The sequence below is a fragment of the Eumetopias jubatus genome, unplaced genomic scaffold (assembly GCF_037043125.1).
Source record: "Eumetopias jubatus isolate StellerSeaLion01/CBP00866 unplaced genomic scaffold, mEumJub1_p1.0 scaffold_4, whole genome shotgun sequence".
Classification (NCBI taxonomy): Eukaryota; Metazoa; Chordata; class Mammalia; order Carnivora; family Otariidae; genus Eumetopias; species Eumetopias jubatus.
This window is the reverse complement of record NW_028274810.1, coordinates 92,375,674-92,395,586: the sequence shown is the minus strand read 5'-3', so window position 1 is coordinate 92,395,586 and position 19,913 is coordinate 92,375,674. Positions and strand designations below refer to the sequence as shown.

General features: G+C 52.3%; 1 protein-coding gene across 4 annotated transcripts in view; it reads left to right on the top strand.

Moving 5' to 3' along the window:
* Positions 1-16,113, top strand: part of VWA5B1 (von Willebrand factor A domain containing 5B1) — a 39,928-nt gene extending 23,815 nt beyond the window's left edge. The window contains exons 13-22 of one of the 4 annotated variants that reach the window (XM_088023041.1): positions 861-1,051; positions 4,027-4,113; positions 4,653-4,854; positions 5,347-5,661; positions 7,475-7,612; positions 9,960-10,091; positions 12,655-12,729; positions 13,366-13,435; positions 13,980-14,097; positions 15,607-16,113. In XM_088023041.1, the coding sequence (XP_087879167.1) occupies positions 861-1,051; positions 4,027-4,113; positions 4,653-4,854; positions 5,347-5,661; positions 7,475-7,612; positions 9,960-10,091; positions 12,655-12,729; positions 13,366-13,435; positions 13,980-14,097; positions 15,607-16,113 (1,835 nt within the window). The remainder of the gene's footprint in view (positions 1-860; positions 1,052-4,026; positions 4,114-4,652; positions 4,855-5,346; positions 5,662-7,474; positions 7,613-9,959; positions 10,092-12,654; positions 12,730-13,365; positions 13,436-13,979; positions 14,098-15,606) is intronic. The other 3 variants (XM_088023042.1, XM_028090768.2, XM_088023043.1) reach the window with 3 other exon arrangements.
* Positions 16,114-19,913: the final 3,800 nt, after the last annotated feature.

The following is a 19,913-nucleotide window of genomic DNA, read 5'->3' as shown; positions in this document are numbered from 1 at the left end:
TTTGCTCTCTCTTCAGGGAGGCCACGATGGCTACATTTTACGGAGAACTTACTATGTGCTGCGCACTTTATACAAAGAATCTCACTGAAGATTTAGCAGCTGTAGGGATGGGTCCTGTTCCACCGATTTTATAGATGATGAAACTGAGGCTTGGAGCCCTTAGGCAACTTGGCTAACCTCATGAAACCTGCAAGAGGGAGGGTACAGACAGGTCCAGAGCTGTTTGCATCCAAAGCCTCTTTATGGTGCTAATTTCCATTCATAGGGCATTTATTGATCACCCACCATGGCTAAGTCCTGAACACAGCGTGGGAAGCAAAGATGATGCAAACATGGACTCTTGTCCTTCAGAAACTCTCTGCCTAGTGGAAGAGATACAATTGGCTTTAACTTTGATAGAAGCAGAGTGACAGGGACCACAGCAAAGTTTAATAAGCTGGGGGGGGGTCCCAAGGAAAGACACATTGGTAGACGATATCAACAGAGACATAATGAAGGCACAGATTCTTAGAAGTGGGAAGGGAGAGGAGATTCCAGGCAGCAGAAACTGGCTGAGCAAAGACGTAGAAATGTGACACCTAGAAAACTAGAAGACACACAAGTGATTGCTCATCTGGTACGTTTGGAGCACACGGTACATTGAAAAAGGAGCAGAAAGGACAATAGCTGGATAGATGCATTAGGACCAGTTTACATAAGGCTTTGAACGCCAAGGGAGGCGAGACATCTACAGATATTTCAGCAGGCAAGCCATGGATAACTCAAGAAGTTTCCAAGCAGGAAAGGAGCATGCAAGCCCCTCTCTCTCTTTCCCCACTGACCTCCACCCTGACGGCACCCCTTGTCACCACCCCACCCAGGTCTAGACTTTTCCCAGCGACGGCGGGCATATAGCACCAACCAGATCACCAACCACAAGCCCTCCCCAAGGGCCCCTACAGCCAGCGACCCCACAGTGCCTGCCAGGAGATACCCACTTCGGAAAGCCAAGCTTCAGGACCTCACCAACCAGACCAGCACAGACGCCCCGTGGTGGCAGATTGATTTGCAGGTACCTGCAGGGCAGGTTGGAGTTGGGGGGGACCATAGACGGGGAGCGAGCTGTCTCCTGCTTCAGCCACAAGGATGGAGCCTGTCCACTACTTATACAGCAAAATGAGTGTCTTCTTCCTCATGTTGGGGGATCTCCATCTGCCTGAGCCCCTTTCTAATAATGGTACCCAGTACTCAGTGACATCACCCATTCTCTGTACGCAACACTTCCCAGCTGGTAAGGAGCAGCCCCATTTACGCTCGTTTGGTTTTATAGCACTCCTGAGAGGAAGGAGTGGGGGAGCTGACCACCCCCACTCTGTATAGATGTGGAAATTGAGGGTCAGAAAGGTCAAGTGACTTATCCATGGTCAGATAGCCAGTCAGGGGGTTGCAGCCCAGGACCCTCTGCCTGCAAAGCCCTCACTTCCCTCCTCCCTCACACCGCACCTTCTGCAAATCCCAAGGGTGGTACATTCACTCAGGGCAGAGATCATCTCAGAATTAGAGCCACAACGGGACCAGTCACCCACTGTTCAGCTGGACCAAAGTTTCTCAGCCTCAGCGCTATGGACACGATAATTCTTTTTGTTGAAGGGGCTGTCTGTGTGTTGTAGAATGTTTGGCAGCATGCCTGGCCTCTATCAACTGAATACCACCTTCAACCATGATGACCAAAACTGTCTGCACTCATTGCCAAATTCCCCTGAGGAAGAGGGTAGCATCACCAGATGAAGAAATACTGTCCCAAACCAAATTGGTGTTTGTTATTATCTGCATACCTTATCCACTTTCTTAAGAATGGGCTTCGTGTAGCTTTGTCATTGTGAGTCAAAGTTCCATAAAAGGAGCCTTTCAGTCTCCCCCCTCCCACCCACCACCACCAGCCCTCCCTGCCTCTCCATAAGCTCCTACACTCCCCAAGGGCAGAGACATTGCCTCCTTGACCCTGCAGGCCCTTCTCTGTGCTTCGTCAGGGATCATTTGATGCGGTTGGAAGACACTGATCTTGGAGTCAGGTGGACTCTGCTCCTCAAACATGTTGCTTACCCTCTCTGAGCCCCAACTTCCCCATCTATGAAATGGGGAGAGTAGTTTGTACAGCTGATTGAGCTGCCATCAGCAGATATTGACTGGGAGACAACTCTACGTGGAAGACTTGCAGGCAATGGCTGATAGGAGATGAACTGCCTGGTGCACCCCTGGTATACAGCAGGTGTCCTTTAAATGCAACTCTCCTTGGTGAGAGCTCTGGGCAGCTTAGCATCTGTTCTCTCCTGCTTGCTTCTGGCCCATCTTTGCTCATGTCTCCCTGGTCACCTGCTTGGCTTCTTCTCCAATCTGATTCTCCCCAACACACTTGTACAAACGCACACACATGCATGCACACACACACACATACACCCTTCCTGCAGCCTCTGGCTGGGTGAAGGGCTGAATCCTAGACTAACCCGTTGCCATGGAAACTGTAGCAGCATCTGTTTCTCAGTGTGGAGGTGATGGTGGGGCAGGGGTGAGGGGAAGCCCAGCCTCTGATGGGAGATGGGGATTAAGGACCTCTTGGGACCCAGCAGCCCTGGCTGGATACCAGCTCCTACCGAGGCCGTCCTACCAGTAACCAGTCCCTTTCTTCTCCCACACCCTTGTGCCATCTCCAGGACCTCAGGCCCAGAGGAGACAGGAAGGAGGACCCCAGCCCCTGCCCTAAGGAGCCCTTATCTAAAGGAGAGGCACAATCCTCTTCCCAATAAATACTTGATAGAGATGAGAAAGCCTCTATAGTTAACTGTCGACCTAAAAACCTGAGAGTCCACTTTTTCTGTTTCATCTTGCAAGTGCTTTTGCACCCCCCCATCTTCTCCCCCTACCAAGCGTATGTGCTCCCAGAGGCACAAAATTCATTTTTCATTCACTTAATATTCTTTAATTACAGAAGTAATACATACTCAAAGTTTGCAATAAAAACTCTCAAACAGTTCAGGCAGGTATAAAGTAAAAATAAAATTACCCCTTCCCTGTGCCCGAACCCAATGATTTTCAGTGTTTCTTTCCAGAAACACTACACACACATACACACACATGCAACACACATATATGTTTTGAATAATCACATTGTAAATCTCCAATTATATCCAATTATTATTGGATAGCTCCAAAATCCAAAAGTAAATCTCCAATTTACACTTTTAATGTCCTTTTAATTCATTATTTTTTTTTTTTGGTATTCAGTAAAATTCCTCTTTTTGGTGAACAGTTCTGTGAGTTTTGACGAACGCATAGTCATGTAAGTATCTCCACAATCAAAATACAGAATGGTTGCAACTTACTTTTCTAAAATATGTTTGATCTTGGACATCTTCCCACACTGGTATGAAGAAATCTGACTCTTTCATTTCAGGGTTTGTTGTGTGGCCTTCCACTGCATGGATCTTCCATAACTTACTTGTCAACCCCTATTGATGTACATTTTGAGAATGTCCAGATATTCACTTTTACAAACAACGCTGCAACAAATCTATAGTACGTGCACAAAGATATTCGCATCCTGTGCATTTCCACAGAACTTCTAAAACTGGAATCGTTAGGGTCAAAGGAGCTTGTACACATTTAATGTTGACAGACAGCCCACTGCTAAAGTGTCCTCCCACGGGTGTGCCTCAAGTTCATACTCCCATCAAGGGTCCACGAGAGAAACCCTGTCTCCCCGTTGGCCACAATGGGTGTCATCAAATGTTTAAATATTTGCCAATCTGGAAGGTGGAAAAAATCATATAACTTATTTTAGAGCAATGCTCATGAGGCGGAGCATTTTTTTCATGGGTTTATTGGATACTTTTTCTGTGAATTGCCTATAGATGTCCTGAACCCATAGTCTACCTCTGCTCCCCCTGCCCCAGTGATTTATAAGAGCTTTTTCTTGAAAATGATCTTTGTCATGCATGTTGCAGATATATTTCCCAGTTTATCCCTTGCCTTTTGGTGTTTTTGTACCAGCACAAGAATAGACAGATTAAATCCACAACACAGAAGAGGAAGTTCGGAAATAAAACCAATGTACATGAGAGCTTTGATAGGATAGAGGTAGGGAATTGATAAACCTTAGAAACTCAATGAATGAACCATATTTAATAAATGGTGTTGAGGTCTGTACTACTCAGAAAATCAAGGAAAGGCTGGTTCCTGTTTCTTTACACCAAAATAAATTCCATGTGAGTCAAAGATTTAAGCAAACAAAAATAAATCATAAAAATTCTAGAATTTTTTTTTGAGTGGGAAAGACCTTTTAAGCATGACATATGAGAAGACATAAGGAAAAGGCTGATAATTTTAGCCTCCTCCCAACACACACACAAAGTTTTTTAAACTTTATGGCAAAAAAAGAGTGGGTTTAGAATATTATCCATGGTATGTGATTTTCCATGGTTTTCCATGGTTTGGACTTCATCCATGCTTTGGGATTCTTTGTGTTGATGGTTCTCATGGGTAGTGGAGAGTAGGTTATGTGTCCTTGGGTACTGCAGAAGGACCTGGGCTACCCAGGGAAAGAGCTGTGGCTAGGGGTGGAGGGAAGGGCAGCCACTAAGGAGCTCAGCCTCCTCCCCTCTCGCTTGTACTCCTAGCCCTTGCTGAACAGTGGTCTGGACCTGAGCCAGGGCCCCAGACTCCGCGGCCCAGGAGCCCGCAGGCCCTCTCTGCTGCCCCAAGGCTGCCAACCCAGCCTGCCTTCCAGCCAGGAGACCCAGACCTGGAGCCCCATGAAAGAGCCGGATCTTGGGTCTAGCCTGAAGGCTGCCTCAGACAGCCGGAGCCCTGGGGACCCAGGTAAGTGCCCACAGGGTCTAGGACCCGACCGGGGGACAGGGAGGAATTCTTGGCTGTAGCCCAGCTTCAGATGATAGGATTGAGGGCAAACACCTTTGTCTGTGCCCTTGGAGGGAAGGATAGGCTGTTGCCCATCCGTGCCAGAGAACCTCACCAATCCCACTTTCCCCCCGATCAACCTGGCCCTTGGGTTGACTGAGGCTCCCAGATGTCCCTGTGGCTGCACTCTTCGCTGCCCAAGTGTCCCCACCCCACCCTATCTGGCTACCTCGTGGACTGGATTCCTGGAGGTGGGTCTGCCCCATTTTGGGGACAGGTCCATACCATCCAGCTGTCCTAGGGAAGGATTCGTGTGTTCCTTGAGGTGGAGGGTGGGGGGAAGAAGACTGTACTTGCTTCGCGATGTCTGCGCCCTGGGGAGGAATGACGTCCCTGAGGGTTGACCTCTGTGCCCCAGCTCAGAGCATCGCCTGGTTGTCCCTCTGCCCGCAGAGCCGTCCCATCACCCTTCCCCCTTCGAGACTGAGACGTCCTCGGACTGGGAGCCCCCGGCAGAGTCCGAGGAGCAGATCAATCCCGGCAGGCCCTCCACTCCAGGCCCGGTGCTGGGCAAGGCCGTGGTCAAGGGCTTGCGCGACAGCCAACGTTTGCAGTGGGAGGTGACCTTTGAGCTGGGGCCCCCCGGGCCGGAGCGGGGAGGGGCACACGACGCCGACCTGTGGAGCGAGACCTTCCACCACCTGGCGGCCCGCGCCATCATCCGCGACTTCGAGCAGCTGGCGGAGCGCGAGGGCGAGATCGAACCAGGTGAGCTCCGCGCCTGCTCGCTCCGGACCGCCTCCGGGAGCCCCTCCTCACAGCCCCGCCCCATGCCCCATCCTACCCCCTCCCCATTTCCGGGCCCCGCCCCCTCCTCAAGCCCCGCCCCATGCTCTATCCCACGCCCCCCCCCACCAGGATCCTCTCTCCTCCTCCCCACACCCGGGCCCCGCCCCCTCCTCACGGCCCCGCGGAAGGCCCCAACCCCTCCCGGCCCACCCACCGGTGATCCCCTCTCCTCCCCAGGCTTCAGCAACCTCCTTCTTCCCACAGCCCTGCCACTGTCTAGTGCTCCACCTCTTGTCCCCCACAGCTGCCTCCAGGTGTCTCCCCTCTGCCCCCCTTGATCACCCCCCGTCCCCCAGCCCCCAGATGCCTCCCCGCCAGCCCTGGGCTCTTCCACCCCTCCCACCCCGTCCCGTGATCCGGTGATCTGTCCTCTCCCTTTTTCCCTCGGCTGCAGTCTCCCATTCCTTCTCACCTCCCAGGGCTTCTCCTTGCAGCGCCCCCTGTAGGGCTCCAGAGACAGAACAATGGGGCCAGCCCTATCCCCTGACATGCTCCCTTGGAACCACACCTTCTTACAGAACCCACTAGACTTAGTTGGTCCACTCACCCACTCATCAACGCCATTTATTGCTTTTGGAGCATCCCGGGGCCAGGCTCAACAGTGCAGTGACCACCACAATTCCCATCCTTAGAGCGCAGACTAGCTGGGAAGCCGACATGAATCAAATAATTAAACACACGATTGAGTGCATTTGTCCTGAGTACTATTAAGAAATACAGCGATCCAAGAAATCCTATAACGGGGATGGTAGGGAACTAATTTAGTTCAGGAATTGGGGCAAACATTCCTAAGACAGTGATTCCTGGGATCACGATGGTGCAGGCTTGGAGAACAGATTGGTATATAGAGAACACTATTTGTGATAGGTTCATGCTTTGTTTATACAGTAATATATTGCTTATATTTTACATTATTTGTACTTTTGTATAACACATTTTTTTTCTGAGCACCTCACCTTACAGTTTACAAAATATTTGTACAATCCCTCACCGCCTTGACTCCTCACACAGCCCTCGGAGGCAGCGAGCCATGGAGACTGCTCACTTGTTCCATGTGAAGAACTTGGGTTTGGGGGTCAGATCATCCTGAGTTCTGATCCCAGGGCCGTTACTAACTCGCTGTGTGACCCTGTGTTTTGCGCTCTCCCTCTCTGGTCTTCAATCTTCTCTGCAAGATTGTCCCACTGGGCCAGACCAGGGGTCCCCACCCAGCCAGGGTACCTGTGAAATCCTGCAGCAAAGTTTTTATCAGATAGCTGCAAAATGAAAATAGAGAATACAGGTGATGTAGAGGGGTGTTCGGTTGTTGTTGTTTGGTTGTTTTTTTTTTTTTAGATTTTATTTTTAAGTGAACTCTACACCCAACCTCGGGCTCGAACTCACAACCCAAGATCGAGGGTGGCACGCTCCACTGACTGAGCCACCAGGCGCACCTAGAGGATTTTTTTTAATAACACTCAAGTTATTTAAGGGGTGTAACTATCTTTTTGTCCTAGATGTCTTAGCTCTTTTACATTAAAATGTCCTTATTTTATGAACGTTGATGGAGGTTAATAATCTTGGGGGTGGGGGTTAATCTCCTTAACTGGCAAGTGGGCAGACCCCTTGATTTTAAGGGCTTATAGAACCAAAGACGGGGACCACTGGTCTAGCCCTTCTTTTAGCTTCCAGAAGTTGTGTCAGGTAGGACTGTCCGGATCCACACACTGACCCCCAGCTTCTCCCTCCACAGGGTCCAGCCGCCGTTACCAGGTGAATGCTGTGCACACCAGCAAGGCCTGCAATGTCATCAGCAAGTATACAGTCTTTGTGCCTGTGGACGTGAGCAAGAGCCAGTACCTGCCCACCGTGGTGGGGTACCCCAACTCTGGTAAGGCAGTTGGGCACTTCTGAGGGCCAAGCAGACCCCCTTGGCTGTCAGAGGGGAGCTGGGACACAAAGGAGTACAGACCTGCTGAGAGGGGTATAAGGAATGGCCTAGAAGCAAAAAGGCCCCTGGCCAAATGGTTCAGTCACCATAGGGTGGTGGGTACAGGAGCCCCCGCCCCACTGCTCTGCAGAAGGCAATGAAACCACCCCACTCCCTTTTCCCCACCAAATGAATAGGACTTTACTGTACTTTTCCAATTGGGACAATGTGTGTGCTCTCTGTAGAAAATTCTAAAATATAGAAAGGCATAAAATAAATAAAAATGCCTGGAATTGACAGTCATCCAGAAATGAGTTACTAATTACCTCCTTGGTGTGACCATCCTTCCAGACTTCTCTCTATGAATATCTACATGTAGAGAAATCAAAAGATAATTTTCCATGAATTGGATTATACCAATATGTGCTGTGTTCTACCAAATGTGGGTGTGGAAAAAAAATCTTTCCAGGAAGGTGACTGTCTATCACCACTTTAATAGCTGCAGTGTTTTCTACTTTCATCATCAATTAGACAGTGGTCCAAAACACTTTATCTACATCGAATGACTTAATCCTCAACACGGCTCAGCAAAGTAGATGCTATTATTATCCCCATTTTACAGATGGGAAGGTAGAGGCAGAGGGAGTTAAGTTACTTGCTCAGGGTCACACAGCAGTGAGGGGCAGAGCCAGGCTTTGAGTCTCGCGGCCTGGCTGCAGAGTCTACTTCCTCCTGCCCCTCTCCATTACCACTTAAGGTTTATCAGTACCTTTTCCACCAGCCCCCCAGGTACTAGACCTTCAATTTATCCCCCCTTTTGATTATCATAAATTATGGTGCAAAGAACATCTTTGTGCCCCTGTCTGGTTATCTCCTTGGGGTTAATTAACTCTCCAAAGTAAGATTGCGGATCAAAAAGTCTGCCCATTTAAAACTGGGATGTGTTTTGCCAAAGTGACCTGACTGCAAAGGTTGTTTGGGGGTCTGCTTTTCACCAACACTGTGTGCTGCTTATCTTTCTAAACGCTGCCAGGCTCATAGGCAAGGGAAGAATCTCTCTTTGGGGATTTTTTTTTAGGTTTTTTGGTGAGATACTTTTCATAGGTACCTTAACTATATGTACTTTTTCTTCCCTGAATTACATTTTCCCATCCTCTGCAGTTCCTTTTTGTTTTGTTTTGTTTTTTCAGCAGACCTTCTAAAGAATGTTTAAAAACAAAATGTGCCTCCCCTTGTTCCTGTCTCCCTCCTCCCCTCTGCTGTTTCTTATCTGTGGTATCAAAATAATCGACGACCCTGTTCCCTCTTTGGGTTGCTCTCATTTCAGGTTCTGGCCAGAGGCCCAGACTGTTACTCCCCCGGACATTCTCATTCACTGGGCTTTGTCATCCTGAATGACATTCAGGATGTCTCACCCTCCTCACCCATCGCAGACCGTCCTAGTGTCTACAGCCCACAGCCTGGAAGGTTCAGGGACCTGGCCCATGTCTTAACCCAAGTCCCACAGCCCCCCAAGACCTGGATCAGTACTTCCCAAAGTGTGATTCAGGAAACTAGAACCCTCGTCGCATGTCCTGAGCATGGCCATTCAGCACAAACTAGGAAGTCCCAGTTTAGGAAATACATTTAGGAACCACTGGATTAAATAAAGCTCAAGGCCCAGTGTTTTCTTGATTGCAGAACTTGTCAGAGCCTTTAGTATGTTAATATACATCAGGAGGCTCAGAGAAGGGACTGTATTTTGCAGCTTCTTCCAAACTTACCTCCCCTTAGAACTCCTCGTTTTTTTAAGGAATAGTTTACAGACCATTGTTCTCCAAGAGTGGGGTTCCCCAAAACACACTTGACAGTGCTATAGCTTCATCTCTCTTTATCCATCCCCCGTTGGTGAGGCCCTGTCCTGTGGGAGGGGAATGGGGGCCTTGGTCTCTGAGACCACAAACTAGGAGAGAAGGAAAATTGGGTGTTCCTGAGAAAAGCAGACTTTTAACTAACTAGAAAATACTGCTGCTTCCTGAGCATTGTCTCGGCCATAGCATGGACCTGGCAAGGTTATTATCCCCATTTTCCAGATGAGGAAACTGAGGCACAAAGCGGCTAGCACCCCATCCAGCTACTAAGAGATGGGGCTGAGGTTCAAACCCAGGTCATTCTGGCTCCAAAGCTCATGGTCTTACCTTGTACAATGTCTTTCTGTCTCTGGACAAGTGACAGACTGAAGGCAGAATCATTCCCGCCAGCCCTGGGGGAGAGACAAAGGACTGACCCAAGCGTATCCATCTGATCCCTTCTCCTTGTCCCCATGAAGGTGCTGCGTGGCGGATGATCAACTCTCAGGTCCTGACCCGACAGTGGAGCGGAGCCGCTGCTGGCTTCGGACGGTCTCAGACCCTGCTTGGGGAAGACTCAGCAGGAGGAGATGGCAAATTCCAGAACCTAAGTAAGAGCTGCCTCAGGCGTGTTCTGAAGCCTGGGCACCAGAGGCACCCTGGTACCCAAGGCCCCCTGGAAGCCAGGCTCTGAGTCTGTCCTCTGGGCCCCCTGCAGGACCAGTGTGAGGCCAGGCCTCCCGGGCTCTCGGAGGCTCAGCTTGGCCCGAGGATGCCCCCGTTAACACAGCTTCGCTGAGAGAACTGCCGCGAGTCTGTGTGCCTGCACCAGCCCTCCGCCTCGCCCCTTTCAAAGTCTGCAGAGCCCAGCGGCTGTTCCCTGACTCCAATCTCTTGAGTCCTCCCAGGCACCGAATGCCAGGAAAACTAATAAACAAGGGGAAAAGCGAGGGCCAAGAGCTAGTTCCATCTGTTTGGGTCCTACCATCTGCTTCTTTCAGGATTCCCAAAGCTTCCTTTCTGCCTTTGCCTGATTTCGTTGTGCCTATGGCTTAAGCATCCATGATTTGACCCTTTTGTGACCTGGCACTAATTCACAGGATAGCTTTAACCCTCTGTCTCCTGAATGTCTGCATGTCTTTTGGTCCCTCCAAAGACAGCCTGGCTGCTGCAGTAGTCCTAACCCCTTCCTTTGTGCCCTCTCATGTTCAGTGAGGATCTCCTGCCTTCTTCTATGCATGGGAAGGACATCAGAAGTCCCACCTGGCCCCTAGGCCAGACACCCAGATCATAATAATTTTTAACCTGAGGGACTCGAAAGTTCTCACAGACATTGATAGAGTAAAAAAGAGAACAGTGTGTGAGGGGTAGAAGAATGCGTAACTACAGAAACTAAAAAGCTCTGCCAGGGCGCCTGGGTGGCTCAGTTGGTTGGGCGACTGCCTTCGGCTCAGGTCATGATCCTGGAGTCCTGGGATCGAGTCCCGCATCGGGCTCCCTGCTCGGCAGGGAGTCTGCTCCTCCCTCTGACCCTCCCCCCTCTCATGTGCTCTCTCTCTCTCTCTCATTCTCTCTCTCAAATAAATAAATAAAATCTTTTAAAAAAATAAAACAAAATAAATAAAATATAAAGCTCTGCCAGCTCTTTGGTCCCTCAGAGCCTCCCAAACCGGGAGTGGGGGAAGCTGCTGGAACCCCTGAGCCAAGCTGGGCTTCCCATCTAGAGGAAATTTCTGGCTACCTTTTCATTTCTCCATAGCCCAGTTCTTGGTGGCCCATGGTGTCCATCAAAATCACAAATCCCTTCTTTTTTTTTTTTTTTTTAAGATTTATTTATTTATTTTGAGAGAGACCGGGGGTGGGGGGCAGATGGAGAGAGAGAATCCTAAGCAGACTCCCCACTGAGCTGGAGCCTGCTGTGGGGCTGATCCCACGACCCTGAGATCATGACCTGAGCCGAAATCAAGAGTCGGACCTTTAACCGACTGAGCCACCCAGGCACCCCAATCCCTTCTTTTCACTGATGTCTGATTCACACCCAAGTGTCTGTAACTTCTAAACTCTTATTCTATCCCAAGCCCTTTCCCTCCCCAAGGATGACAATAGTTAACATGTACTGTGAGTTTTCTTTGTGCTGGGCACTGTTCTAATCTAATTTCCTCCAAGCGTCTGACAAAGTTGGTGAGGAAAGCAAGACTCAGAGAAGTTAAGTGACTTACTCAGTGTCACACAGCAGATACATGATAGAGCCAAGACTTGAACCCAGGCAGTGCTTGGCTCCAGAGCCCATGAGATGAACTACCATGCTGCTAGCCTCCCACCTGCCTCAGTCGCTCCACATCCAGTCCCTAATTCGCTGTGGTGCTGCTCCCGAGCCCCCAGTGATAAACAGAGCTTCTGGGCCCTCACAGAGCCACTAATGGTCTCAGGGGGGAGACAGAGGCTTTGATAAACATGTGTGCATGAAGCCTTTTCCATATTTTATACTCTTCCCTTGTGGTATATTGCCCATCCTGGTCCAGCCCTTGAGATAACAATCATAAGAATAATCACCCTGATGATGCATATTGAACAGACTATGTACAGTTATTATCCCCCATTTTACAGATGGGGAAACTGAGGCTCAGAGCCCTCTGACAAGTCAATGCCATGTTCTGGTGCCTCGTGGAGAGTTGGCATGAGCCCCTCCTCAGTAAGGCACAGACCTGGTGAGCTGATGCCCACCTCTTCCCCCACCCTCAGGCCCCTGACCTGCTCCCATTGCCCTGCTGGGTCTATAGCTTGGGGCTTTATTGAGCACTTCCCTTGGGCCAGGCACTAAGCACTAGCTGGGTATTACCTCCCTTAATCCCTACAACCACACTGTGAGATGGAGAGTCCGATGCCCAATTTGCAGTCTAAACTTACAAAGGAAGTAACCTTCCCGGGGTCACACAGCTAGTCAGTGGGGGAGTTGGGATTTGAATCCAGGAGTATCTGAGTCTTATGGGGGAGCAATGGTGTTCTCTCTGGAAGACAAAGGTCCACACAAGCAGGGGTGGAAACCTTGACCTTGCTCTCCCAGCCCACCGCCAGGTACTGTGAATTTGGACCTTCACTCTCCTTGAGGGGATGAGAGGTGAGAAGGGGAGGGCCAGGGGAGCTCAGGCCTCACTGGCTTCATATCTGTTGTAGATATGGAGGAAAGCCCCACCGCGCCCTCCAGTGAGATCACGTCCCCAGGTCGCGAGAAGTATGTTGCTTCTGAGGGTGAGTAAGCAGTCAGCCAACTCTGTTCTTAATTAAGATGGTGGCAGTGATTGATCCTTGGGCCAGGAGGGTGTCTTAGCCCAACAAAGTCCTCAGTGGTTCATTTATCCCTCAAAACATCCCTGTGTGAGATTAATAGGAGTATCCTTAATCTAAAGACGTGGAAACTAAGACTCAGAGAGGTAAAGTGACTTGCCCAAGGTCACACAGCAAGTTAGTGACAACACCAGGCCTGGAATTTGACCTCCCAGTTCCCAGCTGAGGGACCATTCTACCACCTAACTCTGCTTAGAAGCCTCCAGCAATGTGCCAGGGTGGGAAATTCAATGTCCCCACTCAGGGATGAGGGGGGCTGATATGAAGCCATCACTGCCCCCCATGGATAACCTTCCAGAAGACACCAGCAGCCACCAGCCACGGAAACTTGGAGGCCTATTTCTTACATGTGGACATACGTATTTCACCCTCCCCCGCACTACCTGGGTCAAAAGCAGCCCTGCAGCCTAACGGTTAGCCCGGACCCCTAGTGGTGTAGGCGGGCCCCTTCTCCTCTCCAGGTCTCTGTTGCCCCCTTGGCAGGGAGCACTTGTACAGGGTCGTCTGTCAGGCCCCAACCAAGATTCTGTGGCTCTCCAGGTCCCCTGCGCAGTCTGGCCACCCATACCCTTTCTTCCTTCAAGACCTCAGACTCTCTCTTTGGATCCAGGTACGTGGGATTTCCACCAGAGGTAGGCTGTACCACCACCTGCTTCCCCGGGGCTGTCCCTGGCTTGGGAGGCAGAAAGCAGGCCCGGCCTGACATTTAGACAAAAATGAACAATCTGAAGGGTATCGAGAAGGCCTCCTACCCCCAGATACATTGTCTTCCGGTTTCACACTGTGGAAGCCCCCCGACATGTCCATGGTCTCCATGCAGGTGCAAATCCCCTGGAAGGGCTAGCCTAAGATTCTCTGACCACTGGGCTGAACAAGAATACACTATTGGAAGAGGGTCACAGAAAGAACACTAACATGTTCCTCATCTAGGCTGCTGCTAACTCACTGCGTGACTCGGGAAACGCAAGCCCCCTCCCCCTCCCTGGGCCTCAGTTTCCCCAGCTGTCAAATGAGGAAGTCGGAGAAAGCCATCTGTCACCTCCCTTCTGGCCCTAACTTTCGGAGGCGGCTGAGCGGGCGCTGGGGGGGGGGTGGGATGACCAGGGACGCCAGGGGGCAGCCCTGGCCACTCTTGCCTGGTTCCACCCACACAGGCTGAATCTGAGCAAGTCCAGGCTGCTGACTCGAGCAGCCAAGGGCTTCCTGAGCAAGCCACTGACCAAGGCTCCAGAGTCAACCCCAGGGAGCCAGAGTTTCGACTATATCCCGTTGGTGAGTGCCCCAGACCCCAGACCTCAACCCCCAACACTCTCCAAGGGGCCTTCCTATGAGCCTCCTGCCCACCCCTCCCCCTTCACAAAGGGAAGAAGACTGAGACCTTCCCACCCAAGTAGCCAGCAGGGCAAGGGCCAGGGGCCTAAGAGTGTTGCTAGAAGCCAGCACCAGCATCACGAATGTTCTTTGCAATCTGCTCTCTTTGCTTTAAAAAATTCACAGGAATTTTGCATTCTATTCCACCATCTATGTGTGTTTATTTTCCAATACATAAAAATAAGCCTCGAAATAGCTCACAAGTAAGTAAAATTAACACCCCAGGGACACGCACCATGTTTAGCAAGTGACTCTGCAGACAGCCCAGCATGCTGTGGCAGGGTGAGAAGCCCAGGTCTGGAGGGGGGCGGGGGGGTCTCTGCATTGAAGAGCAAGGGGGCCTGGCCCCACCACATAGGAGGCCCAGCGTGGCTTGGGGACTAGAGGGTGCTGGAGAGGGGCCCCAGTGTGAGCTGCACCACACAGCCCCAGGCCCTACACACCCATCGCATAGTGTCACATTGAATTTCCAAATCTCCTGGGCTGCAGAGCACTGTGCTTGGATTAAATATTTGTGGAGCCAGGCACCATGCTAGACCCTGGGAGACAACCTTGAACTGGATGGACATAGTCCCTGAGCTCATGGCACTTAGTATCTAGTGGGGACACAGACAAGGAACCAGACACTCCTGATGCTTGAGCGATGAGAGAGCAGAGGTTGGGTTTGGTGCGGGACATGTGACAGCCAGAGGGACACCTGAAGGACAGTGACTTCAGGCTTGAGGTCAGGGAGGAAGGAAGTCTGACTGCCTGAGGAGTGCAGTGGTCAGACCGAGACCTGAAGGGTGAGGAGTCATGGCCGGCAGTGGAGAGAGGAGAGAGCTTGGGGGCCGGAGAATTGGGGGTGGGTGGCGGGGGGAGAGTTGAGAGCGAGCCAGTGATCTGAAAATCACTGATTCTAAGAGAAACTTGAAGTCACTGAGCTGATGGCCTCCAAAGAGCGCCATGGTCTATGCCTTACCAAATTTGGGAAAGAGGTTGAGTTGGGGGGGGTGGGGCAGGGGAGGAAAGTGGAGGCAGCTGGTGGGTTGCAGAGCTGAGTAGAAAGTACACCTGCCAGGACTTAGAAACTGATCAGTGTGGAGGAGGGACCGGGAGGTGAGCTGCCCAGAGTCTGCCGGATGGCAGTGGATGGCCCCAGTGGCCGAGCGGGGCGCACTTGTGCAGGACAAGAGGCAGGTGTGAGGGGAAGATGTTGGGTTGGGCCTGCTCAGTCTGAAGGGCCTGTGGGGTAAGCTCAGAGATGCCCAGTTGGCCGGGGTATCCCGCAGATCTCCCGGGCACGAGGGGCAGGCTGGGGGCAGGGAGGGGGGCTGAATGGGCAGGCTGTGTGGACCCAGGCTTTTGCATGGCCTGGGACTCCACAGGCTAAAAAGTTTGAGGCCCACTGAGGGGCTCCTCCACACACAGGTGTCTCTGCAGCTGGCCTCCGGAGCCTTCCTGCTCAACCAAGCCTTCTGCGAGGCCATCCACATCCCCATGGAGAAGCTCAAGTGGACCTCACCCTTCACCTGCCACCGAGTGTCCCTCGCCGCCCGCCAGCCTGAGTCTAAGACCCCGAGCCCCCAGCTGTGCCTCAGCCCCTCCGCGCAGCACCCCTCCTGTGATGGCTTCTCCCCGGAGCCTCTGGGGGAGGCCAAGCCAGGCTGGGAGCCCAGGGCCGTGACAGAACACACGGGGAAGCTGTGGGCCACGGTGGTGGCGCTGGCGTGGCTGGAGCACAGCTCGGCCTCCTACTTCGTTGAGTGGGAGCTGGTGGCCGCCAAAGCCAACTGGTGGCTGGAGCGGCAGGAGGTGCCCGAGGGCCGCACACGGGGCACCCTCAAGGCGGCCGCCCGCCAGCTCTTCGTGCTGCTGCGGCACTGGGACGAGAACCTGGAGTTCAACATGCTCTGCTATAACCCGAATTACGTGTAGTCGGGGCGGGAAGGGAGGAGAGGGAGGGGACCATGCGGGCCCGGCAGGGGGAGCTTTTGCCGCTGTAGCCAATATACCGGTTGCTAGAAAGAGCCCTGGACTGGCAGTCAGGAGGCCTGAGTTCAATCCCAACTTTGCTACCACCTACCTGTGCGATTGTAGGCCAGCTCCTACCCCCCATCTGGGCCTCGGTTTCCCCACCTGTAAAATAAGTGCGCGAGGCGAGGGAGTTGGATTAGATCTCTAGACGCTCCCAAGGTTCCTCTCGGCTGGACGCTCAGGCAGCCGTGGGGTGGGGAGAGAGAAAATACAGTTTAAACCCCAGTTCTCTCTGGAAGAGGGTCCCGTGGGCAACACCCCCCCCAAATAAAAGGGTGGATGAGCAAACCCAAAGACTGTCAGTAACCAGACCCGCGAGCTCGCATCTAGGCGTGGGAGACAACCTCTGCCTGCTGCCTTGTCTCCACGGTGACAGTCTGGCACCCTGAAATCCCACTTACAAACCCACCGGAGAACCATCCTTCCCAACATGTTACGAAGAGTCACTGAGGAGCCTTTTCCCTGGGCTTGGAGGCCCTTAGTATATTCTAGTTTGCAGACTCTCGGTGACCTCCAGTCTGAGAAGAGGAGGTGGGGAGGCCAACGGGAGACCCCCTGCCAGCGGAGGTGTGAAAACTAAGCTTCAGTCTGTGCAAAAATAGTCCAAACAGAATAGACATGGTCACAGAAGCCAGTGGAGAAACCAGGCAACACCTTAAATAATTTGCACAGTTTCAGGAATTGTGCACGGCAAACTCCACTGGCGCTGAGGGGCACGCGAGGCCCCCACGTCGGCTCCATTCTGGGGTGTCGGGGTCCCTCTCTGCAACAAAGAACCAGTGCTTGGCTGCAGCGCATTTGGGGCCAGCAGCTTCAGCTGGGAGGGGGATTTATTCAAAGAAATGAAGGACTCTTGAATTGTCCCGCAGAGAGCCCCTGGGGACTTCCCTCTCTCAAGGCCACACGTACCCTGTGGTGACGGGCGTGGCCTCAGATTCCCTGGAGGCTGGCGCCCAGTCGTCTCTGCCCTGAAGACTCCTCTGGAAGTCCAGCAGCCTGGGACTCCAGGCTGAACCCACACACCACCCTCTCCAAGGCCTTAATGTCTCTTCACCAAGTGGTCCCTTTGGGCCCCAGGGCCCTGGCACAAAGCCAGTCCCTCTCCAGGGAGATCTGGAGGTCCCCACAGAGCAAACTGACCTGTGGAGGGGGTGTGGGCTCTGGCACACATCCCAGCTTCACGAAGACTCGAGAAATGCCTGGTCTTCAGCAGGGGCAGAGGGAGAGAAGGGCTCCAGCAGAATGCCCTTCGGGCATAGAGAAGATGATGTGGTATCCTGCCCCCACACAGCCCGCCCTGGATTTGGGGCCCTGCCCTGCCCTCCGGCTGTGCTGCAAAATCCCCCAGGAGGGCCTCCCTCCACAGGTCCTGCTGAGGCTCTGAAAACCTGGTGATCCATCCCCAAGGGAGGGGAAGGGGCTGGAGACCTCATATAAAGTCCTGTCTGCTGCTTGGCTGAGTGTTGTGCTTTAGAATCACCCTCTGGGGAGGAACCCAGCCGGGCAGTCAACAGCACCGTGGCCACCACCACCCCAGGTGGCACATGGATGACAGTCTGGGCCGTTGGCTTAAAATCAGTGCCACTGAGCAGGATAAGGGTTTTAGGCTCTCTTGCTCAAGGCCTCAAGCAGGTGTGAGGACAGCCTTGTCACCTCCCTACACACCTCCCCGCACAAAAGTAACACTCGTGCAGCCAGCAGCCCCAGCTGCGGGGTAAGGAGAGAGGGGTGTGACATCCCCTCCTTGGCCCACATTAGTGGAAGCACCTGTCAGGCCAAGAGTGGGAACGCCTGGCACTTGTTTGGGCAAGTGGCGTCCCTTTGCTGGGTGCGCAGGAGCTGGGGGGCTGCCACTGCTCCAACTTTCCCAGATTCTCTGCCTCTGTGATGCTTACCCCTTAGTGACCATGGACTTGTGCTCACTGTGTAAATTTGAACCAGTTGCGTGTGCTTCCTGGGCCCCTCTCCTCTTACACGATGAGACTGGACTGGGCCACCAGCCTCCTGAGCCACCTGATTCGGGGTCTCCAGGCTCAGTGTGGACAATGAGCAGGTTCAAGGTGGCCCAGTGTGGAACTGGAAGGAGTAACCGAGAACCCAGCAAGGTGGTGGATGTACCACCCCCTTCTCCAGGGAATGTCCTCGGATCCTGCTCCAGGAACAGTTGCTGGAAATTTGGGTTGCCAACCTCCGCACCCCCTGGCTCCCATGCCTAGCACCCAAAGGGGCAGAGGAACAAATCCTCATGGATATCAAATAACCCAAGGGCTTTGGGGGACATCTGGATAAGAGACATTTTTTAAAGACCTTCAGAGGTATTGAGATGACACGCAGTCTCCGGAAACTGCCCCCAGGATTGCCAAGCCCAGAGCAGAAGGGACTAGCTTTAAGGAAAAAGTAAGAACCTTAGGTAATTAGCACATGCATTGAAGCTAAGGTGGTTCCAGAAGTTCTCAAGGAGGGACACATTGCTCCTGCAATTGGGATTAACTTGGATTAATCTGGATTTTTTGTTAAGCTAGCCCTTACTTTCTAGGTGATGCAAAGAAACATTTATGTGCTGCCTGGCTGAAGGATCAAGAGAGTGCACATGCCTAATGGCCCTGTCCGACAGATGCCACCTTCAGCGGCAAGAACACTGAGGAGAGCCGGGGAATTTCAGTGCTGGTCTAAACTCCATCAGTGTGCTGTGTGACTTCTGGCAAGTTGCTTGCTTTCTCAGGGCCCTGTTTCATCTTTTGTAGAATGAGGAGGTTACACTCAATCAGCATTTCCAACACTATTCCTTGGTTGATATGTGAATTAGCAATTCACGAGAAACTGTCCAGCAGGCAAACATGTTGGGGAAACACAAGGAAAACAGACTTCTTTAGGTCAAGACAGACTCAGAGTCATGAATATGCAAATGTGTATTGTCAGTCTCCAATGAGGTGATTCAGAAGGTTGCTCTCCCCCGGGGTTATTCGGTTGGGAAAACACTGGTCTAGATCTTCGTTAGGGATCTTCAGGCACTGACATTCAAAGAGCCTTTATTGAGAAACTCCTGTATGCCAGGCCTCCTGGGGCAGCAGAGTGAACACATCGGCTGGTGCTCCCGTCTTTTGGAGCTTGGTGAGAAGCATCTGAAGAATGTCTGCTCCATGAACCATTTCCCCACTCCCTGGCAATCCGGGGCGAGTATGTCTTCACCTGCCACATCCCCAACCTCTGATCCTGCTGTATGTAGGGGTGGCCTCAGACTGTGCAACATTTGCACTAGAGGCCAGCCCCTGAGCTTTCTGACACTGATGATGTGATAGAGCAGCGTGGGACCCTGGCAGGAGCGCCTGCGATGGGCCACCTTTCCCAGGCGGGACAGAGGAGTCCCTGCCACAAAGTGTCCCAAGGGTCCAACCTCCTGCCACATGCAGGGCAGAGTCCTCCCTCTGGGCCCCCTCAGCTGAGATCAGCTCTAGATCCTGGGAAAACTGGGCCCCACACTTGGGCAGACTTGCTCTGGATTTGAAAATAAGCACCGGCTTCCAGAGAGCACTTGCGTTTTCCCCATCCTTCCCCTGCCTGCGGACAAAACAGACGACATCTACTGTCCTCTGCTGCTGTAATGGGGCGAATGGAGTAGCGAGTTCCAAAACTACCTGCTGTGTGTGGGGAGGGGGGTTCACTGCTCGCTAGGAGGGGAATCTTCCTTCTTCCTTGGCAGG